We start from the raw sequence: 19886 nt of genomic DNA, 5'->3' as shown, positions 1-19886 counted from the left end.
TCCAGGTATCAGCTGGGCTGCATTCTCCTCTGGAGGCTCGAGTGGGGAATCTGCTTGTTGTAAGCTCACTGAGGTGAATACACAGAACTGTTGACAGAATTCACTCCCTTTTGTCTTTACTACTGAAGATTTTCTTGCTGGCTGTATGCTGGAGGCTTTCCTATGTTTTTAAGGCTGCCTGCAGTTCATTGCCATGTGGGCTTTCCTAACACAGCCTCCTGCTTCATCCACCCAACAAGGAGAGTCTCTAGAACAAGTCCCATAGCAAGGTAGAATCTTATGTAATGTGACATGATCATGGAGATGAGATTCCATTACCTTTGGCATATTTCATTGATTAGAAGCAAGTAGCAAATCCTACCCACACTCAAAAGGGAGGGGATTACACAAAGGTGTTAACACCTGAATGTGGAGATCATAACAAGTCACTTTAGAGTCTGCCCCCCACACATGCCATGTTATAATGGTCTCTTTATGGCCAGTCTCATTCAATAGAAGGTGACTTCCTTGAGGGAAGGGGCTGCTGACCTCTCTGCACAGTGATAGGCATGGAGTAGTCATTCAGAGCTCATAAACAAATGAGCAAATGAATGATCGAATGGGGTAGAGTTGTCATGGTTTCAGCAGCCCTGTGATTTTGGAGAAAGGGGGGATAAACTCATGGTGAATGAGAAAAAGTAAGAAATGTGAGCTGGGAGAGAGAATGTTTTAAAGAATGTCCAGAAACTCACTTAATTTCATTTAATTTAGTGCTGAACCATGTCCACTTTGACATTGAGGTAGACTCTCTTTTGTGTCTAATCTTATTGCTAAGATACTAAACCTAAGAAGTTGTGACCAATTAGATTATTGTTCGGAAATTTTCACTCCCTATCTTGTTCTACCACCACGGGCCAAATATACTCCCTTGACCCTTGACTTTGAGCTTTGCCATACTACTTGCTTTAACCAATGGCACTTTACTGGGGTGTGATGTGCTCAGAAAAACACTGGGCTGGAAGAAGCACAAGCTGGAATCAAGATTGCTGGGAGAAATATCAACCTCAGATATGCAGATGACACCACCCTTATGGCAGAAAGTGAAGAGGAACTAAAAAGCCTCCTGATGAAAGTGAAAGAGGAGAGTGAAAAAGTTGGCTTAAAGCGCAACATTCAGAAAACTAAGATCATGGCATCTGGTCCCATCACTTCATGGGAAATCGATGGGGAAACAGTGGAAACAGTGTCAGACTTTATTTTTCTGGGCTCCAGAATCACTGCAGATGGTGATTGCAGCCATGAAATTAAAAGACGCTTACTCCTTGGAAGAAAAGTTATGACCAACCTAGATAGCATATTCAAAAGCAGAGATGTTACTTTGCCAACAAAGGTCTGTCTAGTCAGGGCTATGGTTTTTCCAGTGATCATGTATGGATTTGAGAGTTTGACTGTGAAGAAAGCTGAGCGCTGAAGAATTGACGCTTTTGAACTGTGGTGTTGGAGAAAACTCTTGAGAGTCCCTTGGACTGCAAGATGATCCAACCAGTCCATCCTAAAGGAGATCAGTCCTGGGTGTTCATTGGAAGGACTGATGCTGAAGCTGAAACTCCAGTACTTTGGCCACCTCACGCGAAGAGTTGACTCATTGGAAAAGACTCTGATGCTGGGAGAGATTGAGGGCAGGAGGAGAAGGGGACGACAGAGGATGAGATGGCTAGATGGCATCACCGACTTGATGGACATGAGTGTGGGTAAACTCCGGGAATTAATGATGGACAGGGAGGCCTGGCATGCTGCGATTCATGGGGTCGCAAAGAGTCGGACACGACTGAGCAACTGAACTGGTGTTCTCAGAGTTTGGGAAGGATTTGTGCAATTTGGTTTGCTCTTTTTCACCTCTTCCATCATCCCAAGAGCATGCCTGGACTAGCCCTCTGGTCACCAAGCTTCCCAATCAAGCTTCCCAACCATTCCCAACTCAGAGAGGCCAACACTCAGCTGACCTGTAGATGTGTAACCTAAACAAATGCTTGCTGTCATATGCCACTGGGATCTTGTGATTGTTTATAATATAGCAAGAGTGAGCTTATCCAGGATACCAAAGGGAAATATGACTCAGCTAGAAAAGAAATGAACTCTGTGCTTCCCTTTTGCAGAGAAGGGTTAGCATATCATGATTTGCTAATGTGAAAAAAATTTATCTCAAATTTTGGAGGTGGGAATAAAGAGGAGGCCATAATTCTTGAGGAGCTGTGTGTATCATACATGGCAGTTTTCTCAGACAGCAGTTTCATGCAACTCTTCACACACTCTCACTTTTACAGATGTGAGGGCTTCATAGAAACCTCCATGAGCCCACAATGTCTATCCCGTGTAGAGTGGTCAGCTGTGTGCAGCATCTTGTGCTCCCCTTGCACTCCTGGTGTTTCCACTCATATCCATGCATCAGACTGACCTAAAGCAGTGATGTTCTTCCAGCTGTGGCCTTCCAGACTTCACTGTTCCAGGTCTTTCCACACATGTGTAATCCCTGTTTCATGTCTTAAACCTTTCATTCTTGTATTATAAGTGCTCTGCTTTTCTAATTAAACTGAGGCTGATACAGAAGTGAATGGAAATGAACCATCGGGCAATAAACCAGAGCCCACCAATCAGAACAAAATTTAGTCTCTTCATGGACAAAATTATTTTAAGACTAGAAAAAATTTTAAGAAGCAGAGTTTTCAAGATCCATCCCAAGAAAGGCATACAAACCATAAGGTAATGAGAATTTGTGCTTCTGTAACTTATTTTAATGTAGTAACAAAAGTTATTGGTTCATTCCAACCAGTAAATCCAAGGTTTCTCAGAGGGGTTTATAATGCTTAAGATTTTCTGGAGGAAAAAAGTTCAAAATAATATTTACTTTTTCTGTGTCACGAGGAAACATTTTTATGTTTGTTTTGCCTTAGGCTCTGCTAATCTAGCCAGAATTTCTTTTTATGCTTCCTGGGAGTGTGGTTTTTTTTTTTTTTTTTTTTTAAAAAAACAAAAAAAAACAGAGTAGGAACTAAGAGGGCAAATAATCAAGGTCATTGACTCCCAATATTCATTCCACTTTAACAACTGTTGTTGGCCAATCATAGTAATCTCATTTTCCTTGCCAGTGACTAGCTTAGGAGCAAGGTTCACAAACCAGCCTGAGAGGAAATACACTAGGAGCTTGCAAGGGTAGTTTTCCTACTTTTAAAAACGAGACCCTGGAGAAAAGCCTCCATTTTTCCTCTGGATATCGCTGTGTCTGATATGAGTACTAGAGTGACCACACCTCTCTTCACTGTGACTCTGAAGATGAAGACAACGCCCGAGATGGTAGAGCAAAGCTGTGGAAAGAATGTCCTAAATGACATCGTTGAGCCACTGTATCATTCAGTCCTGCCCTTCCTCTGATCTTCCTCTTCTATGAGATGAGACACTTCTCTATTGTTTAAAGTGGTTTGAACAGCATTTCTTGTGACCAAAAGCATATGAACTCAGAACAGCTCAAACATGGCTAGAAAGTATAGTTAATCCGTCAATGATATGTTCCTAAAGAAGATTTTCTCAAGGAAAAGAGAATTTAGTTCTAAATTAATGAAATCTAGAGATTAATGTTAAAATATAAAAATAAAAACTCAATCATTGGTGACATCAGGCTTCTTATAGAATAATGGTAGCTGTCTAAACTCAGATCCTCTGCAAATCTTTGCAATAACCAAAGAAATCAAGAGAACAATTCATTCATAATCCTTGCCTACAGCACAACTAGAAGACAATGAATATGACAAGGTTCATTCGATTTGTTACTGGGGAAATAAACACAAAAGTATTATGAGACAGAATTTGTCGGGGTCCACGTGCTGGGCAATGAATTAGGTGGCAACAGTTACACAGAGAGAGGAGAACACAGTGGGATTGTAGGGGTAGCGGGACATAAATAGCACCAACTTGGGTTCATCCCTGGAAAGCAAGTTCCCCTCACTGAGTAGAAATATTGAGAAATAAAGATACTGTATCTATATTCTTTTAAAATGTAACCAATTTGTTTCCCTGTTTATGAGACGGATACAAGAAAGATGAGACTTCTTTGCCTGATATATGAGGTGTTCCTAACCTGGCCTCAGCCTAACTAGCCAACCCCACTCAACTGTCCACACACTGTAACACCGTGATTTGGGATCCAGTGGACCAATGATTAACTATTATAAGCTGAATGTCCTTGGACAAGTTACTGCAGGGTACTTATTTTCTATTGTCTCATCCTTAAAGTAAAGATAATAATACCTGTCCATCTTAAAGTTAAATAAAATAAAATTTAAAAAAATAATAATACCCGTCCATCATAAGCATTGTGTATAAGTTAAATTATATTTTGCATGTAGCACATGCTTAGCATAGCACCTGGCAGAGCGTAAATACCGAAGCATCAACTCTGATTACCTCAAAACCCGTCAAGTTCTCTCTCTCATACCTATGTGCTGTGGTCTGTGCTGTGTCCTCCATCTAAAGCAGTCCCGTCTCCCTCCTTTGCCCCCTCTCTTCAGCAAACTTCTTGTCTTTCAGAGCCCACATCTGTTTTCCCTTAGAGCCTGTGATTCCATCCATGTGCACACATCTATGTGAAGCACTCACGGACACCTTTCCCTTGTTACACCTACTGGCACTTAGCAGGGCTCAGTAAATATATGAGCATAAGAAGATCGACCAAAATGAAAAGAATGATTTATGAAAAATAAGTTCATTGCAATTGTAAAATTTAGAAACTTTAAAAAGGTTACTTGCATTCACTTAGATGATCTTAGGCATTATGGTACAAATGCAGGGACACGTTCTCTTACTGTTTTTCCTGCCATGTCTATTAAATTTCTGGTTCTTGTGTTTCTCATTCTAGTTCAAACTTCTCCTGATTCACAAACTAAAACAGATACTGTCACAAAGAAGGACAAAGAAAAGGAGTGGTGGAAGAGAAAGCCGGTTGAAGTTAGCATAAATGAGCCATGGGAAAACGAAGTGGATGATCTGGTTGCCTGGACCAACTCCCTTGATACAGATGCCTTGGAAGATTAAGCTCCAGGATTTAAAAAATGAACAGCCTCAACCACAGCTCAGCTTCATGGAGCAACTCTGGAAGACTCTTACAGCTTGGCTTCCTTTTTTTTTTTTTCCCAAATTTGTCTCATCCTCTCACTGCAAGAACAAATTAGAAATTTAAGTGTGAATCAGTGAATATGTTGTTTTGGATTTTTTTGAGCTCTCTTTCATTGTTTGACCCCAGGTTAGCCAAGCAGCAGTATTCATTATGGTTTTCCAATTAGTGGTATTTTATCCAGAGTTGTTAGACGACCAGACACACATTTTTGCTGGCAGGACTTGGATCGGGAAGAGGCTAGTATTGGAGAGGAGCACTCAGGAGCTTCAGAGGCTGGACATTAACCCAAGTAGAGGATCCACGGGCTCAGATGGTAAAGAATTTGCCTGCAGTGTTGGAGACCTAGGTCCAATCCCTGGGTTGGGAAGATCCCCTGGAGAAGGGAATGGCTACCCACTTCAGTATTCTTGCCTGGGGAATTCCATGGACAGAGAAGCCTGGTGAGCTACAGAGGAGTCCATGGGGTTGCAAGGAGCCTGACATGACTGAGTGACTAACACACACACACAGGATCTATACATTTATCTCCTTCTGCCTGGTTTAGCATCTTATTTCCTCCATATTCAAGGGAAAGGATGTCATATGTCCAGTTCACCAGTGTTCCTGTTCTGTTTTCTCTTAAAGGACATGCTGTCTTTTCTCTTTGACCTTAACTAACCATCCCCTTATATTCTCATCTTTATTCTTTCCCTTCTTTTTTTTTATTTTTGCTGTGTTACCCCAACCTGAAAATACACTGAAATCTCTCCTAAACTACATCTCCACCTCTGACCCTGCATTTTCACTTCCCTCAATACTATGTTATTCATATTTTCTCAGACTTACTGATAGTAATCTGTCACAGACTCTCTGTATTTCTTTAGTTCATGTTTACATGCAGTGCACAATAAAATCTGTCTTATGCTAGGTTAAAATTCACTATGATCACCAAAAACTTCCATATTTCCCAAATTCAACAGATGCCTTATCTTACCTGGCCTCTAGGCTATATTGGATATTATTGATCACTTTTCTCTCTGTGTGTTTTTTAATGTTTATGTGCTAAGTGCTAAGTCACTTTAGTCATGTCCAACTCTTTGCAACCCTGTGGACTGTAGCCCACCAGGCTCCTCTGTCCATGGGATTTTCCAGGCAAAAATACTGGAGTAGGTTGCCATTTCCTCCTCCAGGGGATCTTCCTGACCCTGGAATTGAACCCATGTTTCTTATGTCTCCTGCATTAGGAAGCAGGTTCTTTACCCCTAGCACCACCTGTGAAACCCTTGTTTCAGCCTTGCTTTAAAAAGAGACTTAGTTTGTAGGTTACCTACCTACACAACACAGTTCTCCCCCAAACACCACAAATTGTGTGTCTTCCTATCTGCCCACCTGTCTGTCTGTCTGTCCATCCATCTATCCTAACTTGGGTCTAGGTATTAAATAGGTCTCTCCCTTATTTCTAGAGAAACTGATTTTAGTTGCTATGAAAACAGACAAAAGCTCTGTCTACGTACTTTGATGTCTGGGCACTTCCCTGGGTAGTAGATATTTCCAAGTCTACCTGTGGTAGTTCATAAAATAAGTTCTCGACATTGTAGTGCTGGATCTTGTTATCCTCCCCAACCAGAACCAAACAATTCCAGCAGCTGTCTCAGATCTCTCCTCATTTTATCAGTGCTAAAGTACAGTCAGAGCCAAATTCACAACCCCATCCAGCTCCTAGCAATTACAGTTCTTTCTACATCTAGTAAAAGAGCCATATTGCATGGCCTACCCCATACCTCAGTGAAACTACAGAATGTAGCTCAAAGGTGCATTTTGCTGATGGTCACAACAGAGGCTGGGCCTCTGACTCTTCTCTGGTAGTTCTCTAGGAGGACAAACATGTGAATTGTCAACAGATAAACAGCAGTCACCAAGAAGTCCTGGACAAGGCAGTCAATCAAAAATGTTTCTGTGATATCAGCAGTCTCATAAGTATTTTATCCTGTCTATTTCTAATCTTTTCTTTAGGGCAAAGTAGTTGCATTTGTTACTTTCCTTTCTTGCAACCGAAGACCTGGGGGTGAAAATGGGTGGTGGGGGGAAGTGGGGAGAGAACAAGTTTTTGTAATAGATACTTTAGTTAGTAGAACAGGATAGTTAATTTAGTTACCTTCACTGACCATTCATTCTGGGTCTTCAATATGCATTTTCCTTCTACTCCTAGCTCTTGGTGGAAGGTTCTTTTGGGCTGTAGCCCAGTGCTGCTCTCTACACATTTGTCTTGAACATCTTGCCACTATGAGAGTTGCACCACCCATGTATATTCTTATTCTCTGACTTTTTTATATGTGCCTTAAAAGACCTTTGCCTTAACTTTCCAGTGTACCTGAAACTCAACTCAACAAGCCCAACTTAAACTCATTTCCTCCTCTTCATCTCACCCCCAGCAGACTACCTCCTGCCTCTTATGTTTCTTTTTTCAGTTAAGGAATAACCACAAGATAAAAACTTGGGGATTACTATGGACTTCACTCTTTCATTTATGGCTTGTTGATCCCCAATATTTAGCATATTGTCCATTCAATGTCTTAAATCCATCTACTCATTCCTGTCCTCACCGTCACTGTATATTTTGAATGCCTTTTCATCCATAGATGAGATTATAGTTTTTTTGATAACATCATTCACCTACCTAAAATTCTTCAGAGAATCTCTGCCTGAAAGATAAGGTCCATATCACCATGTGCATCACGTCAGCCCTCACCCACCCTCTTCATCCTCATCCACTGCAATTCCCCACCTTGTGCCTGAACTCCTGTTTTCCCACGTGTAACATGCTCCTTCCTGTTTCCCTGCCTCTACTTATGCTATTTTCTCTTCCCATAATGCCTTTGCCCGTCCTCACTTGATCAGCTCCTCTTCATCCCCTGAAACTCATTCAGGAATCATCTCCACAAAATCTTCTCTGCACACCGCATACCCAGCCCAGACTCTCCATAGAGTGTGTGTAGGTGTGTGCAGTTCTATTGTTGTATGTTTGCCCATCTGACTCTCCCACTAAATCTTCAAAGTATAAGCTAACCAGACAGAAATCCACTTTAGGAGATCTCATCATGTAGGACCCACAGTCCAACAGCTGCCACAATTCTTTCCACCTCAAACAAAAGCTGCTGTTTCAGAGAAAGAAAAATATCATATGATAGCACTTATAGGTGAAATCTTAAACAAAAATAAGGTACAAATTAACCTATTTACAAAACAGAAATAGAGTCACAGGCATAGAAAACAAGGTTACCAAAGGGGGAAAGCGAGGAGAGAGAGAATTTGGGAGATTGGGACTGACATATACACACATAAAAAAGATAACTGATACGGCCTACTGTTTAGCACAGAGAACTCTACTCAGTACTCTGTAATGACCTATACTGGAACAGACTCCTAAAAAGTGGATATAAAACAAATAGCTAAATATGTAAATCGGGCTTAAAAAAAAAAAAAAAAAAAGACTACTATTTCACTGGGGCTTCCCTGATAGCTCAGGTGGTAAAGAATCTACCTGCAATGCATTGTCTTAGAATCTGCTAAAAAGTAAATTTGGAAAACTCAAGTGATGAAAAGGGAAGCTTTCGTTAACAAGCAGTGTCAGGAAGCATTTAACAGGAGGCTTCCTGTGTGCTGTTTTGGATCTGTCAGGAATTCTCTGCTCCTTATTAATTCCTGAATATTCAGGAATTAAGGGGAGAGTGAAGCCTCTCCCAGGACTGAGGAATCCAGGCATTTCCTTCATTAGCGTTTCTATATGGTGATAAGTACCCTCTTCCTTCTTGTGAAGCATACGGTAAAAGTGATTGTTTACAAATCTCTGTCTTTAATATGGATTGCCTATGTTTTGTAAGTCTGGAATTTTAATCTTTATCTTTGCTGAGACTAACTACTTTGTAAGACAGTATATATGCGCACACCATGTTGATTAAAACACCTTTGCTCCATCAGAGCTCTGGTCCCCGTGTCTGTCTGTCTCTCTCTCTCTCTCTCTTTTTTTCAGGCTTGATCCCCTGGAGCGCAGAGGCTCTCTGAGTTCACTTTCCTGCTCAGGCTTCTAAGACCCTCTCTAGAAGGTGCTCTGCGCATTCACCCCATTGAGAGGGTGCCTGAGGCCTTCGTGAACAGGGCAAGCCCCGTGCAGGGGCTTTATTGGCTTTCTGTGTAAACCAAGGAATATCAGCCTCTTTCTCTCCTTTATTTTCTTATCGTCGACTTGGGACCACCAAGTTCCGGTCCATTAAAGGACCTCAACAAGCAGGAATATACAAACAAAGTTGATTCTGAAAATAGATGTTATGTTTAAAAAAACAAAAACAGCTTCAGTGAGGTAGATTGACACACAATTAATTGAACTATTTAACGTATGCAGCTTGAAACGTTTTGTTTATGATACAGCCATGTAATCATCGCTACCATTAAGATTGTAAACATATCTGTCATTCCCAAAACTTTACTCCTGCCTCTTTGTAATGTCTCTCTCCTGCCTCAACACTTCCTGCCCTTCACTCTCATTCCCAGACCATCCCTGATCTTCTTTCTGTCCTTATAGATTATTATGAATTTTCCAGAGTTTTATGTACTTGAATCATACTGTAAGTACTTGTTTTGTCTAGCTTCTTTCACTCAGCACAATTGTTTTGAGATTGAGTCATGTTTTGTATATTATCATTCATCTTTAGTGCTAAGTAGTATTCCACTCTATAGAAATACTGTGGCTTGTTTATCCATTCACCTGTTGATGGGTATTTGAGTTGTTTTAATCTGGAAACTGTTACAAATATAAAAGTTGCTGTGGTAGATTCACCCTAAGATGACACAGTGCGTCATGCTCTTGTAGAATCCCTTCTCCTTGAGCATAAACAGAACCTGTGACTTTTTCTAGCCAATAGAATATGACAAAGGTGATTGGATACTCACTTCTGCCAATTATGTTTTGTTATATAAGACTCCATCTTAGCAGATTGGAGAGAGATTGGAGAGAGATTGTCCTGCTGGCTTTCAGGAAGTAAGCTGTCATGGTACAAGAAGCTCACATGGCCAGAAACTGCTCATGGCTTCTAGGAGTTAAGAATAGCCCCTGGGTGACATCCAGCAATAAAATCGTGACCTTGGCCCTACAACCACAAGGAATTGAATCTGTCACCATGTGAGCTGGAAAAAACCTGAATTCCAGAAATGAGTGTAGTGTGGCCAATACCTTGGATGCAGTTTAGAGATCCTAAGCATCCTACTAAGCCATGACTGAACTCCTGACCCATGGAAACTGTGAGATAATGAGTGTATGTGTTTTTTCAGCTGCTAAAATTTGGGGAAATTTGTCAAGCAGAAATAGAAGATTGAAACAGCTGATAGAAACACTTATGTAAACATTCTTGAATGGACACATGCTTTATTTTCTCTTGGGTAAATACTTAGAATTGAAATGCCTAGATCATATGGTATTTACATTTTTAAGAAATGGCCAACTATTTTTCAAAAGGATTTTGCTATTTCAGTTTCCCACCAGCAGTGCATGAGAGTTCTAGTTCCTCTACTTCCTGTCCAACACTTGGTATGTTCAGTCTTTCAAATGTCAGCCATTCCAAAAGGTGTGTATTGGTTTATCATTGTTTATATTTACGTTTCCCTGAAGACTGTGATGATCAGCATTATGTGCTTATTTGCCATCCTTTTATCTTCTCTGATGAAGCATCTGTTTAAATCTTTTATCCATTTTTCATTGTTTTTTCCCTGTTATTAAGTTTTGAGGGTTCTTTATTTTTTCTGGATACAAGTCCTTTATCAGATAAATGACTTACAGATTTATAATTTACAACAAGTAACTAGTCTGCCACTTGATTTTTCATTATCTTAACAGAATCTTCAAAGAGCAGAAGTTTTTAATTCTGATAAAGTCCTACATATGTTTTGTTTCTTTTATAGATTGTGTATTGTGTCTGAAAAACTCTTGCCTAAACCAAGGTAACAAGATTTTCTCTTATTATTTTCTGTAGAAATTTTACAGCTTTAGGTTTTACATTTAGGTTCTATGAGGCATTTTGAGTTGTATATGGTACAAGGAATGGATCAAAATTATGTGTGTGTTCCTTCTTTTCCCTCCCTACCTCCTTTCCTTCCTTCCTTCATTCCTCCCTTTCTTTCTTTCTCCATTTGTTCAAAACACTATCCTTTCTCGGCTGAATTATTGTAGGATCTTTGTCAGAAAGCAGTTATCCATATATGTATGGGTCTATTTCTAGATTCTGTGATCCACTGACCTGTGTATCTTTACATCAATACCATATTGCCTTGATTATACTATTGTTTTAATTTCTTGTTTTAAAATAAGTTAATATTAGCCCTCTAGTTTTGTTAGTTTATTTCAAAATTGTTTTGGCTATTCTAGATTCTTTATATCTCTATGAGAAATATAGAAATAATTTCTATATTATCTTAGGAGAAGCCTATCAATTTCTACAACAACAAAAAAAAAAGTCGTGAAGATTTCTATTGGGATTGCAGTGAATATATGGGTCAATTTGGAAAGAATTGACATATTAACTATACTGAGTCATCTCACTTATGAATTCTCCTTTATTTGGATCTTCTGTAATATCTCTTAAAACTCTTTCTAATTTTCAATTGTTCATGTGTAGAATATGGAAGTTAAATTTTGTCTGATGATATTCTTATGTCTATTGGGCTTCCCAGGTGGCACTAGTGGTAAAGAACCCATTTGCCAATGTAGGAGATGTAAAGAGATGTGGGCTCGATCCCTGGGTTGGGAAGATCCCCTGGAGGAGAGCATGGCAACCCACTCCAGTATTCCAGCCTGGAGAATACCATGGACAGAGGAGCGTGGCAGGCTATAGTCTGTAGCATGGCAAAGAGTGACTTAGCATTAGCACTGAGATAAAAATATGATTTTTTTAGATTATTAACATGGTAAATTACATTGATTTATTGTTTAAAATATTAAACCAACTTTGCATTCCCAGGGTGAACTTCACTTGATCATGGTATGTTATCCTTTTATATGTTGTTAATTTGATTTGCTATTGTATTGTTTAGAATTTTTATATCTATGTTCATGAGGAAAATCAACGATTGTTTTCCTCAAATGTCTTTGTCTAGGTTTGGTATCAGAGTAGTGCTAGTCTCATAGAGTGAATTGGGAAGAATTCCCTTCTTTTTAATTTTCTGGAAGAGTTTTTGCAGAATTCATGTTATTTCTTCTTTATGTTTCGTATAATTCACCAGTGTAGCCATTTTGGCTTGGAGTTTTCTTTCTGGGATGTTGTTAAATTAGAATTAATTTTTTAAAAATAGCTTTATGGCTATTTATCCATTTCCTTTTGAGTGACTTTTGTTTGCATCTTTCATGTAGCTTATCCGTTCCATCAAAGGGGTCTAATTTTTTAGTATGAAGTAATTAATAGTATTTCCTTATTGTCCTTTTAATATCTGTAAATTCTGTGGTTGTGTGCCTTATATCTATCTTCTCTCTTTTTTAACTGTGCTAAGTAGTTTGCTATATGTATTATCTCATAATAATCCACAATAATAAATAACTGTTTATTTTACAGCAGTTCTAGTAAGAGGGTATTATGGTACATACTATTTTCTAACTTTTTTTGGCTCATAAGGTAATTCTTTTTAAAAATTTATTTTTATTGGAGTGTAGTTTCTCTACAATGTTGTGTTAGTTTCTGCTGTTCAGCAGAGTGAATCAGTTACATGTTTACACCTGTCCCATCGTTTTTGAATTTCCTTCCCTTAAGGAAATGGCACCCCACTCCAGCATTCTTGCCTGGAAAATCCAATGGATGGAGAAGCCTGGTAGGCTACAGTCCATGGGGTTGCAAAGAGTCAAGGACAGGACTGAGCGACTTCACTTTCACTTTCACTTTAGGTCACCACAGAGCACTGAATAGAGTTCCCTGTGCTATACAGTACGTTCTCATTAGTTACCTATTTTATACATAGTATCTATAGTGTAAATGTCGATCCCAATTGCCCAGATTATCCCAACCCCACCCTCCCCCAGATCCCTGCCTTTCTTATCACTATATTCAAGGCAGTGAGAACATTCCTTAACATATCAGAATGTTTTCATTACTTGGCTACAATTCTATTTATATTTTCTACTTTTAGATACAAATAGAAAAATACACTAAAAATATATCAAGGCCAAAGTAGAAATGCTTAAAAAAAAATCCGAAGGAGAATATTTTCTATTATTTAACCTAAGCAGTGCAGCATGAGATAGTAGTCAGGAGCTCAGATTCTGGAGCCAGAATGCCTTGGTGGATCATCCTGTGCTTGCTAGCCATGGGACCTTGGGCAAGTATCTTGGTTTTCTCATCAGTTAGGGATGGATAATAATGGCATCTAGGTTCCTACGGTTATTGAGAAGTCCTCATGCATTGATACATTATTTCTAAAGTGCTCAGAACAGTGCCAACCTATAATAAGTGCTCTGGCAACCACTGCAGTATTCTTGCCTGGGAAATCTCCTCCCACAGAGGAGCCTGGTGGGCTGTAGCTGGGGTTACAAAGAGTTGAACACAACTTAGTGACTAAACTACCATATAAATAAGAAAACATAAACTTTACTTGCTTCCACTGATTGTTCTAATAAGGTATGAAAGAAATCAAATCCATAAAGCCTAAACTGAAGCCCATAAATCTATAGTTATATTAAATACTCCAGGTGATTCTGATGGAAGTGATCACAGGATGACACTTTGAGACCATATAATTCCACGATTCATTTCAAATCCACGATTCATTTCAAACATGAGTACAGGGCATGACAAGTGGTATCAGCTGGTAATGGGAGTGTCACAGTATGTGATAAAGCCCCACGACTGAGTGTAGAACCTGATTTGGAGAGAGAAATCTGGTGTCCTCTTGAGGAGAGTGAAAAAGTTGGTTTAAAGCTCAACATTCAGAAACCTAAGATCATGGCATCCAGTCCCATCACTTCATGGGAAATAGATGGGGAAACAGTGGAAACAGTGTCAGACTTTATTTTAGGGGCTCCAGAATCACTGCAGATGGTGATTGCAGCCGTGAAATTAAAAGACGCTTACTCCTTGGAAGGAAAGTTATGACCAACCTAGATAGCATATTGAAAAGCAGAGACATTACTTTTCCAACAAAGGTCCATCTAGTCAAGGCTATGGTTTTTCCAGTAGTCATGTGTGAATGTGAGAGTTGGACTATAAAGAAAGCTGAGAGCCGAAGAATTGTTGGTTTTGAACTGTGGTGTTGGAGAAGACTCTTGAGAGTCCCTTGGACTACAAGGAAATCCAACCAGTCCATCCTAAAGGAGATCAGTCCTGGGTGTTCATTGGAAGGACTGATTTTGATGCTGAAACTCCAATACTTTGGCCACCTGATGCGAAGAGCTGACTCATTTGAAAAGACCCTGATGCTGAGAAAGATTGAAGGCAGGAAGAGAAGGGGAAGACAGAGGATGAGATGGTTGGATGGCATCACCGACTCAAAGGACATGACTTTGAGTAAACTGGGAGTTGGTGATGGGCAGGGAGGCCTGGTGTGCTGCAGTCCATGGGGTCACAGAGTCGGACACGACTGAGTGACTGAACTGAACTGAATGGATTCCCCCAGCCTCCCTTGTGAATGGCCCAGGCACATTCAGGAAAGGGAGGAGAAAAGGAGCAGGAAATTCTATTAATTCTATAATTTTTCGATCCATAAGCATACTTCATTTTATTGTACTTTGCTGTATTACACTTTGCAATTTTTTTTAACAAATTGATGGGTTTTGGCAACCCTGCTTTGTCAGATGATGGTTAGTATATTTTAGAACCAATTTTTTTTTTTTTAATCTCTGGGTGCTTTTTCTTTTAAAAAGATTTTGCTTCTTCTAGTTTTATTATAATTGTCATACTGTTTAAGGTGTATAGCATAGTGACTTGACTTACATAGGTAATGAAATGATTAACATAATAAGTTTAATAAACATCCACCATATCATACAGATACAAAATTAAAGAAATAGGTAAAAACTTTTCCCTGTGATGAGAACTCTTAGGATTTACTCTCTTAACAACTTTCATACGTATCATACAGTGTTATCTTTATCATGTTGTACATTTCATCCTCAGTACTTATTTATAACTGGAAATTTGTACCTTTTGGCTATCTTCATCCAGTTCCTCCTCCCCTCACACCCTTTCTCTGGTGGCCACAAATCTGGTCTCTTCTGCGAGTGTTTGTTTAGTATAACTGATTTATACCGCTATATTAGTTCCTGGTACCCAATATAGTGATTCAGTATTTCTATACATTTCAAAGTAATTATCATAAGTTCAGTTACCATGATAATATATTTCAAAATAAGTTATGTATAATGATTTTTTAAACATAATAATGTTTTAAAACATTGCACACTTAAGAGACGACAGTATAAACATAACTTTTATATGCACTGAGAAACCAAAAAATTCATATGACTCACTGCATTGCATTATTTGCTTTATAGTGGTGATCTGGAACCTGCCATATCTCTGAAATATGCCTATATGTCATATTAAATTTTTGAAATTTACTTTAGTGTTCAGACTCCTCTTGCCCTCCAGATGGCGCCAGTTAGCTGCTAGTTTATGTACTGGAGTCAAGGTGCACTGACCTTTTTCCCAGAAGCCAGGTATACAATCTTCTTCCACTTCAAAGGTATGCAAAGCAGGCAAACATAATTTAAGAGTGAGAATATTTTGCTTTTCTTCCCTAGAAAGATGTTTACTCAGTACTAGGAAAGGTTTACTAAGAAGAAAGAAATCCAGAGCTTACAAATCATGTACACTGATAAAATCATAGAACCATCCTGGAGAAATCATCAGTTCTGACCAATGCCTCCAGGCAGTACCACACAGATGAGAATGAGTACAAAGAGAACTAGAAAAGCTCAGGGTTTTGTGTAATGACTTCCAGACACCAGTGCATTCACTGAGAGCTGCTTTACTTCCTACCTGAGGGAAGGAAGAGTTCTCTAACAGCTGGCAGAGAGCCACAAGGCTTCAGGGCCTATCTCCCACCTAGATGGCCTCTGCCTCCTTGTTTCTTACTTGTAGACCCTGGGTGTCCCCAAAGAATAAATGCTCAGCAGCTTTGCCTGTGGAGGTGTCATGGGAGACCCTATCTTATGCATATCCGTTTTTTGTTTCTTAACAAAAACGATAAGGAGTTTGTTTGTTTGTTTGTTTGAGACTCAATTAAATTTAACCCACTATGTCCAGAGAATAAGATCTAAATCTTACCTAAATATTCAGTTCCAGGAGGAATAATCAATATTTACCTTTCAGGAGGGAGTTCTTTTTGGCTTCTCTGAATTCCAGATGCAAAAATATAAGCCCACTCCATAGTGGGTTTTCATCATAAAATTGGAGAACAGCTGGCTCTCATTTTCTGAACAATATCTCTTAATAGATGTGAAGGCTAATTTTAAGTGTTCCATACTCCATAGTCATCTACTATCTGTACTAACCAACTCCAGCCCCTTTTGTTTTTTGTCATGACTTGAATGTCCAAATCCTGCCTCAGACCCTTCATTTCCCTCTTAAGTTCTAGAGAGCAGACCAGAATTCAAATGAAAAGTGTTCGCTCTAATGACCAAGGATAATTATATTTATGAGTTGAATTCTGTTTCAGCAAATATAATGACAACATCCAATCTGATCTCCTGAGACTTTTTTGCATGTCTCAGCAACTAGCTCATGTTAACAATGCACTGCGGTGCTAAGTCACTTCAGTAACAATGCATTATTGATAGAGAAAAATGTTTCCTGTAGCGAAGAAAATCATATATAATAGATGTGTTCACAAGTTGTTATACATGTTGAGGTCAAACTACATAATTAAGGTATTGTTCTGCTTAAGTGTATGTATAATAATTAATGTCTAAAACCTTAGTCTATGTCATCATTGAGAGCTATTAATAGATGTGTGTGTGTGTGTGTTAGTCACTTAGTCATGTCCGACTCTTTTGCCAACCCCATAGACTGTGGCCTGCCAGGCTCCTCTGTCCCTGGAATTCTCCAGGACAGAATACTAGAGTGGGTTGCCATTTCCTTCTCCAGGGGATCTACCCATCCCAGGGATTGAAACCAAGTCTCCTGCATTACAGGTAGATGCTTTACTGTCTCAGTTGCCAGGGAAGCCCCTCGAGTGGTATTAATAAGACAGTACCACTCTAATGTCCAAAAATGTTCAAATTATAACTGATTTCTCACACTGTTTTACCACCAGAAGTAAGTTTCCCTTTGTTCAGATGCAAATAACAGAAAACCTAACAGAGGATTAAAGAAATAGAGTTCCCTTTTCTCACAGAACAAGGAATTCTAAGGTTCAAAGTTGAAGCCAGTGGTCCAGCTTGTTGTGCAATGATACCATCTAAGACCCAGCTTTTTCTACATTTCCACAGTGCTATTTTTACAGTTTTGGCATTTGTCTTCATACTTTCAGTTTCATGATTACAAGATAGCTGCTGCAGCTCAGACTTCTCCTGTCTTTAACAGAGAAAGAAGGGAGGCGGAAAAGAATGAGGAGTGTTGCTGGCTGCTACTTCTGTTCCAGAGCAAAGGGCTACCTCAAGATGACTTAGTGTCTTCAATGCTAGAAAATAAAACTGCTGGCAAATTTAACATCAGTTCTGTTAGTAATACAATTTATCCATACCTTCACTTTTTCATTTATGGTTGATTCAGTTCTTGGTTTATAATACCCTTTGCCACATTTTAAAGTGCTTGAATTGATAAGGAAGGAAATGGTTGGTTCTATATTTCAAATTGTATTTTTTATTTTTATACTTTTGTTCTTACAAAAACGTTGACTCCCTTTGAAGCAAATAAGAGACAGGCAATTGAGACTGCAGAAATTCTAGGCATTTATATCTTGGTTAGGTAACCAAATATCCTGGGTGGCCTAAGACAAAGACTTTTAACATTTCATATAAAAGCAAGGATATAAAGAGTCCTAATATCAGATCTTCCTTGAAGTAATTTCTTCTGAGTCATAAAATAGCTTGGAAAGAAGGGATCATAGGATGATTAGGCCCATTCTGTATTTCAGAATTTGTAGGCTTCAGTGATGTCGACAGTCCACCAAAGTCTCATAAACTAGGGTATGCTTAGAACTTGGTGCACTGAAACACACACAGCAGCGGTCAGGGATGGTCAGACCCAGGGTGGCCCCAGAAAGAGATGGCTTCATGTCAGCATCCAGTATAAACTGCAGTCTAGAGTCGAAGAGACTCTGATGCCCCCAGGGAGAACAATGTACTCGCGATCAAGCAAAACTTAGATAATTGTCTAATAACAGTATAAACTACAGTGTCCTGGAGATGGGGAATTGATGGAGGTGTAGGGGAGGGTAGGATTCAGCATTTAAGACTTTGACATGCAGAACTGATTTCATTCTATAAATAAAAGCATTCTGAGACTTAGGTATCCAAGCTCTCCAGCCTTTAGGCCTTCAGTTGATTGCTTCAGCGATCAAGTAAGTCCTGAGAAATTGTTCTGTATTTTTTAAGAATCTGATTTGTACAAGGGAGAACCAGAAGAGCTCAGGAATTCTTCTTTATCTTTAATTTGAATTGAATATAATTTGGCCTAAAATTAAAAGAGAATCTTATCATAGAAAATCTAAAGAATGTTCAGATTCTCAAGACAGCTAAATGGAAGTGAACTTTTATTTACACAGAAGTAAACTCAGGATGTACTGTCTTGTTTTGATCAGAGCATCTAAAAGATATCCCATCACTGGCAAAAATAAATAAGTAAATAAACATAACAACTTTTAAAATAAAGGATTTGAGAATGGGAAAAAAGCCTGAATTTCATCCAAAAGCTTAGGAAATTTAGATCAAAATAGATAGAGTCTTCCAAATTCAGTTTGTCTCCCAATTCCAATTTAAAAAGAGAGAAGTGAATTTAAAGAAAAATAAGAATTTCTGCAGTTTAAAACAGCAGCTCACAGCTTATAATTTTGCCAAAATTAATTCCATTTGTCCTAAAATCGAGTCATCAGTACAATCTTTCTATGGACCAGAGTTATCTACTTTTGCATACAGATGGTATCCCCGTTATTTCTATCCTGACATCTGCAAGGGTGTGATTGTTGATTTGTTGCTTACAAAAGGAAGGAATCAAATAGTGTATTAGTTAGCTTACTATATAAGAAACTACCTTAAAACTCTGTGGTTCAAACCAGCAGCCATTTTTTTTATTTCACAATTTTTTGTTTTTAGCAGTTTGGGTTGAACTTAGCTTTTCATTTCTTCTGGTAGCTTTGGGGCTCAGTCATGTGTACCTGCAACAGCATCCAGCTTAGTTGAGGTCTGTCTGATTATTCATTTGGGCCCCGGTGTGGTGGGCCTTATCCAATCAGTTGAAGACCTGAATAGCTCAAAAAGGCTGACCACTCCATGAGTAAGAGAATTATTCCTATCTTATGGACTTCCCAGGGGTTGCTAATGGTAAAGAATCCACTCGCCAATGCAGGAGATGCAACAGACTCAGGTTTGATCCCTGGGTTGGGAAGATCTCCTGGAGAAGGAAATGGCAACACACTCCAGTACTCTTGCCTGGAAAATTCCATGGACAGAGGACCCTGGCAGGCTATAGTCCATGGGGCTGCAAAGAGGTGGACACAACTGAAGCAACTGAGCTCTCCCACACACATGGACTTGAATTGAGATATCAGCTCTTCCTGGGTCTTGAGCCTG

General features: G+C 39.2%; 1 protein-coding gene across 9 annotated transcripts in view; it reads left to right on the top strand.

The window, feature by feature from the left end:
• UBE2U (ubiquitin conjugating enzyme E2 U) overlaps window positions 1-9102 on the top strand; it is a 74121-nt gene extending 65019 nt beyond the window's left edge. For 8 of the 9 annotated variants that reach the window (XM_070786418.1, XM_070786415.1, XM_070786413.1 and 5 more), the window contains one exon: window positions 4889-9102. In XM_070786418.1, the coding sequence (XP_070642519.1) occupies window positions 4889-5064 (176 nt within the window). In that variant the 3' untranslated portion in view covers window positions 5065-9102. The remainder of the gene's footprint in view (window positions 1-4888) is intronic. The other variant, XR_011565847.1, reaches the window with a different exon arrangement.
• The last annotated feature ends 10784 nt before the right edge of the window (window positions 9103-19886 follow it).

Source organism: Bos indicus, chromosome 3 (assembly GCF_029378745.1).
Source record: "Bos indicus isolate NIAB-ARS_2022 breed Sahiwal x Tharparkar chromosome 3, NIAB-ARS_B.indTharparkar_mat_pri_1.0, whole genome shotgun sequence".
NCBI classification, from domain to species: domain Eukaryota; kingdom Metazoa; phylum Chordata; class Mammalia; order Artiodactyla; family Bovidae; genus Bos; species Bos indicus.
The sequence above is the reverse complement of the archived record's forward strand: the minus strand, read 5'-3'. Positions and strand labels throughout refer to the sequence as shown.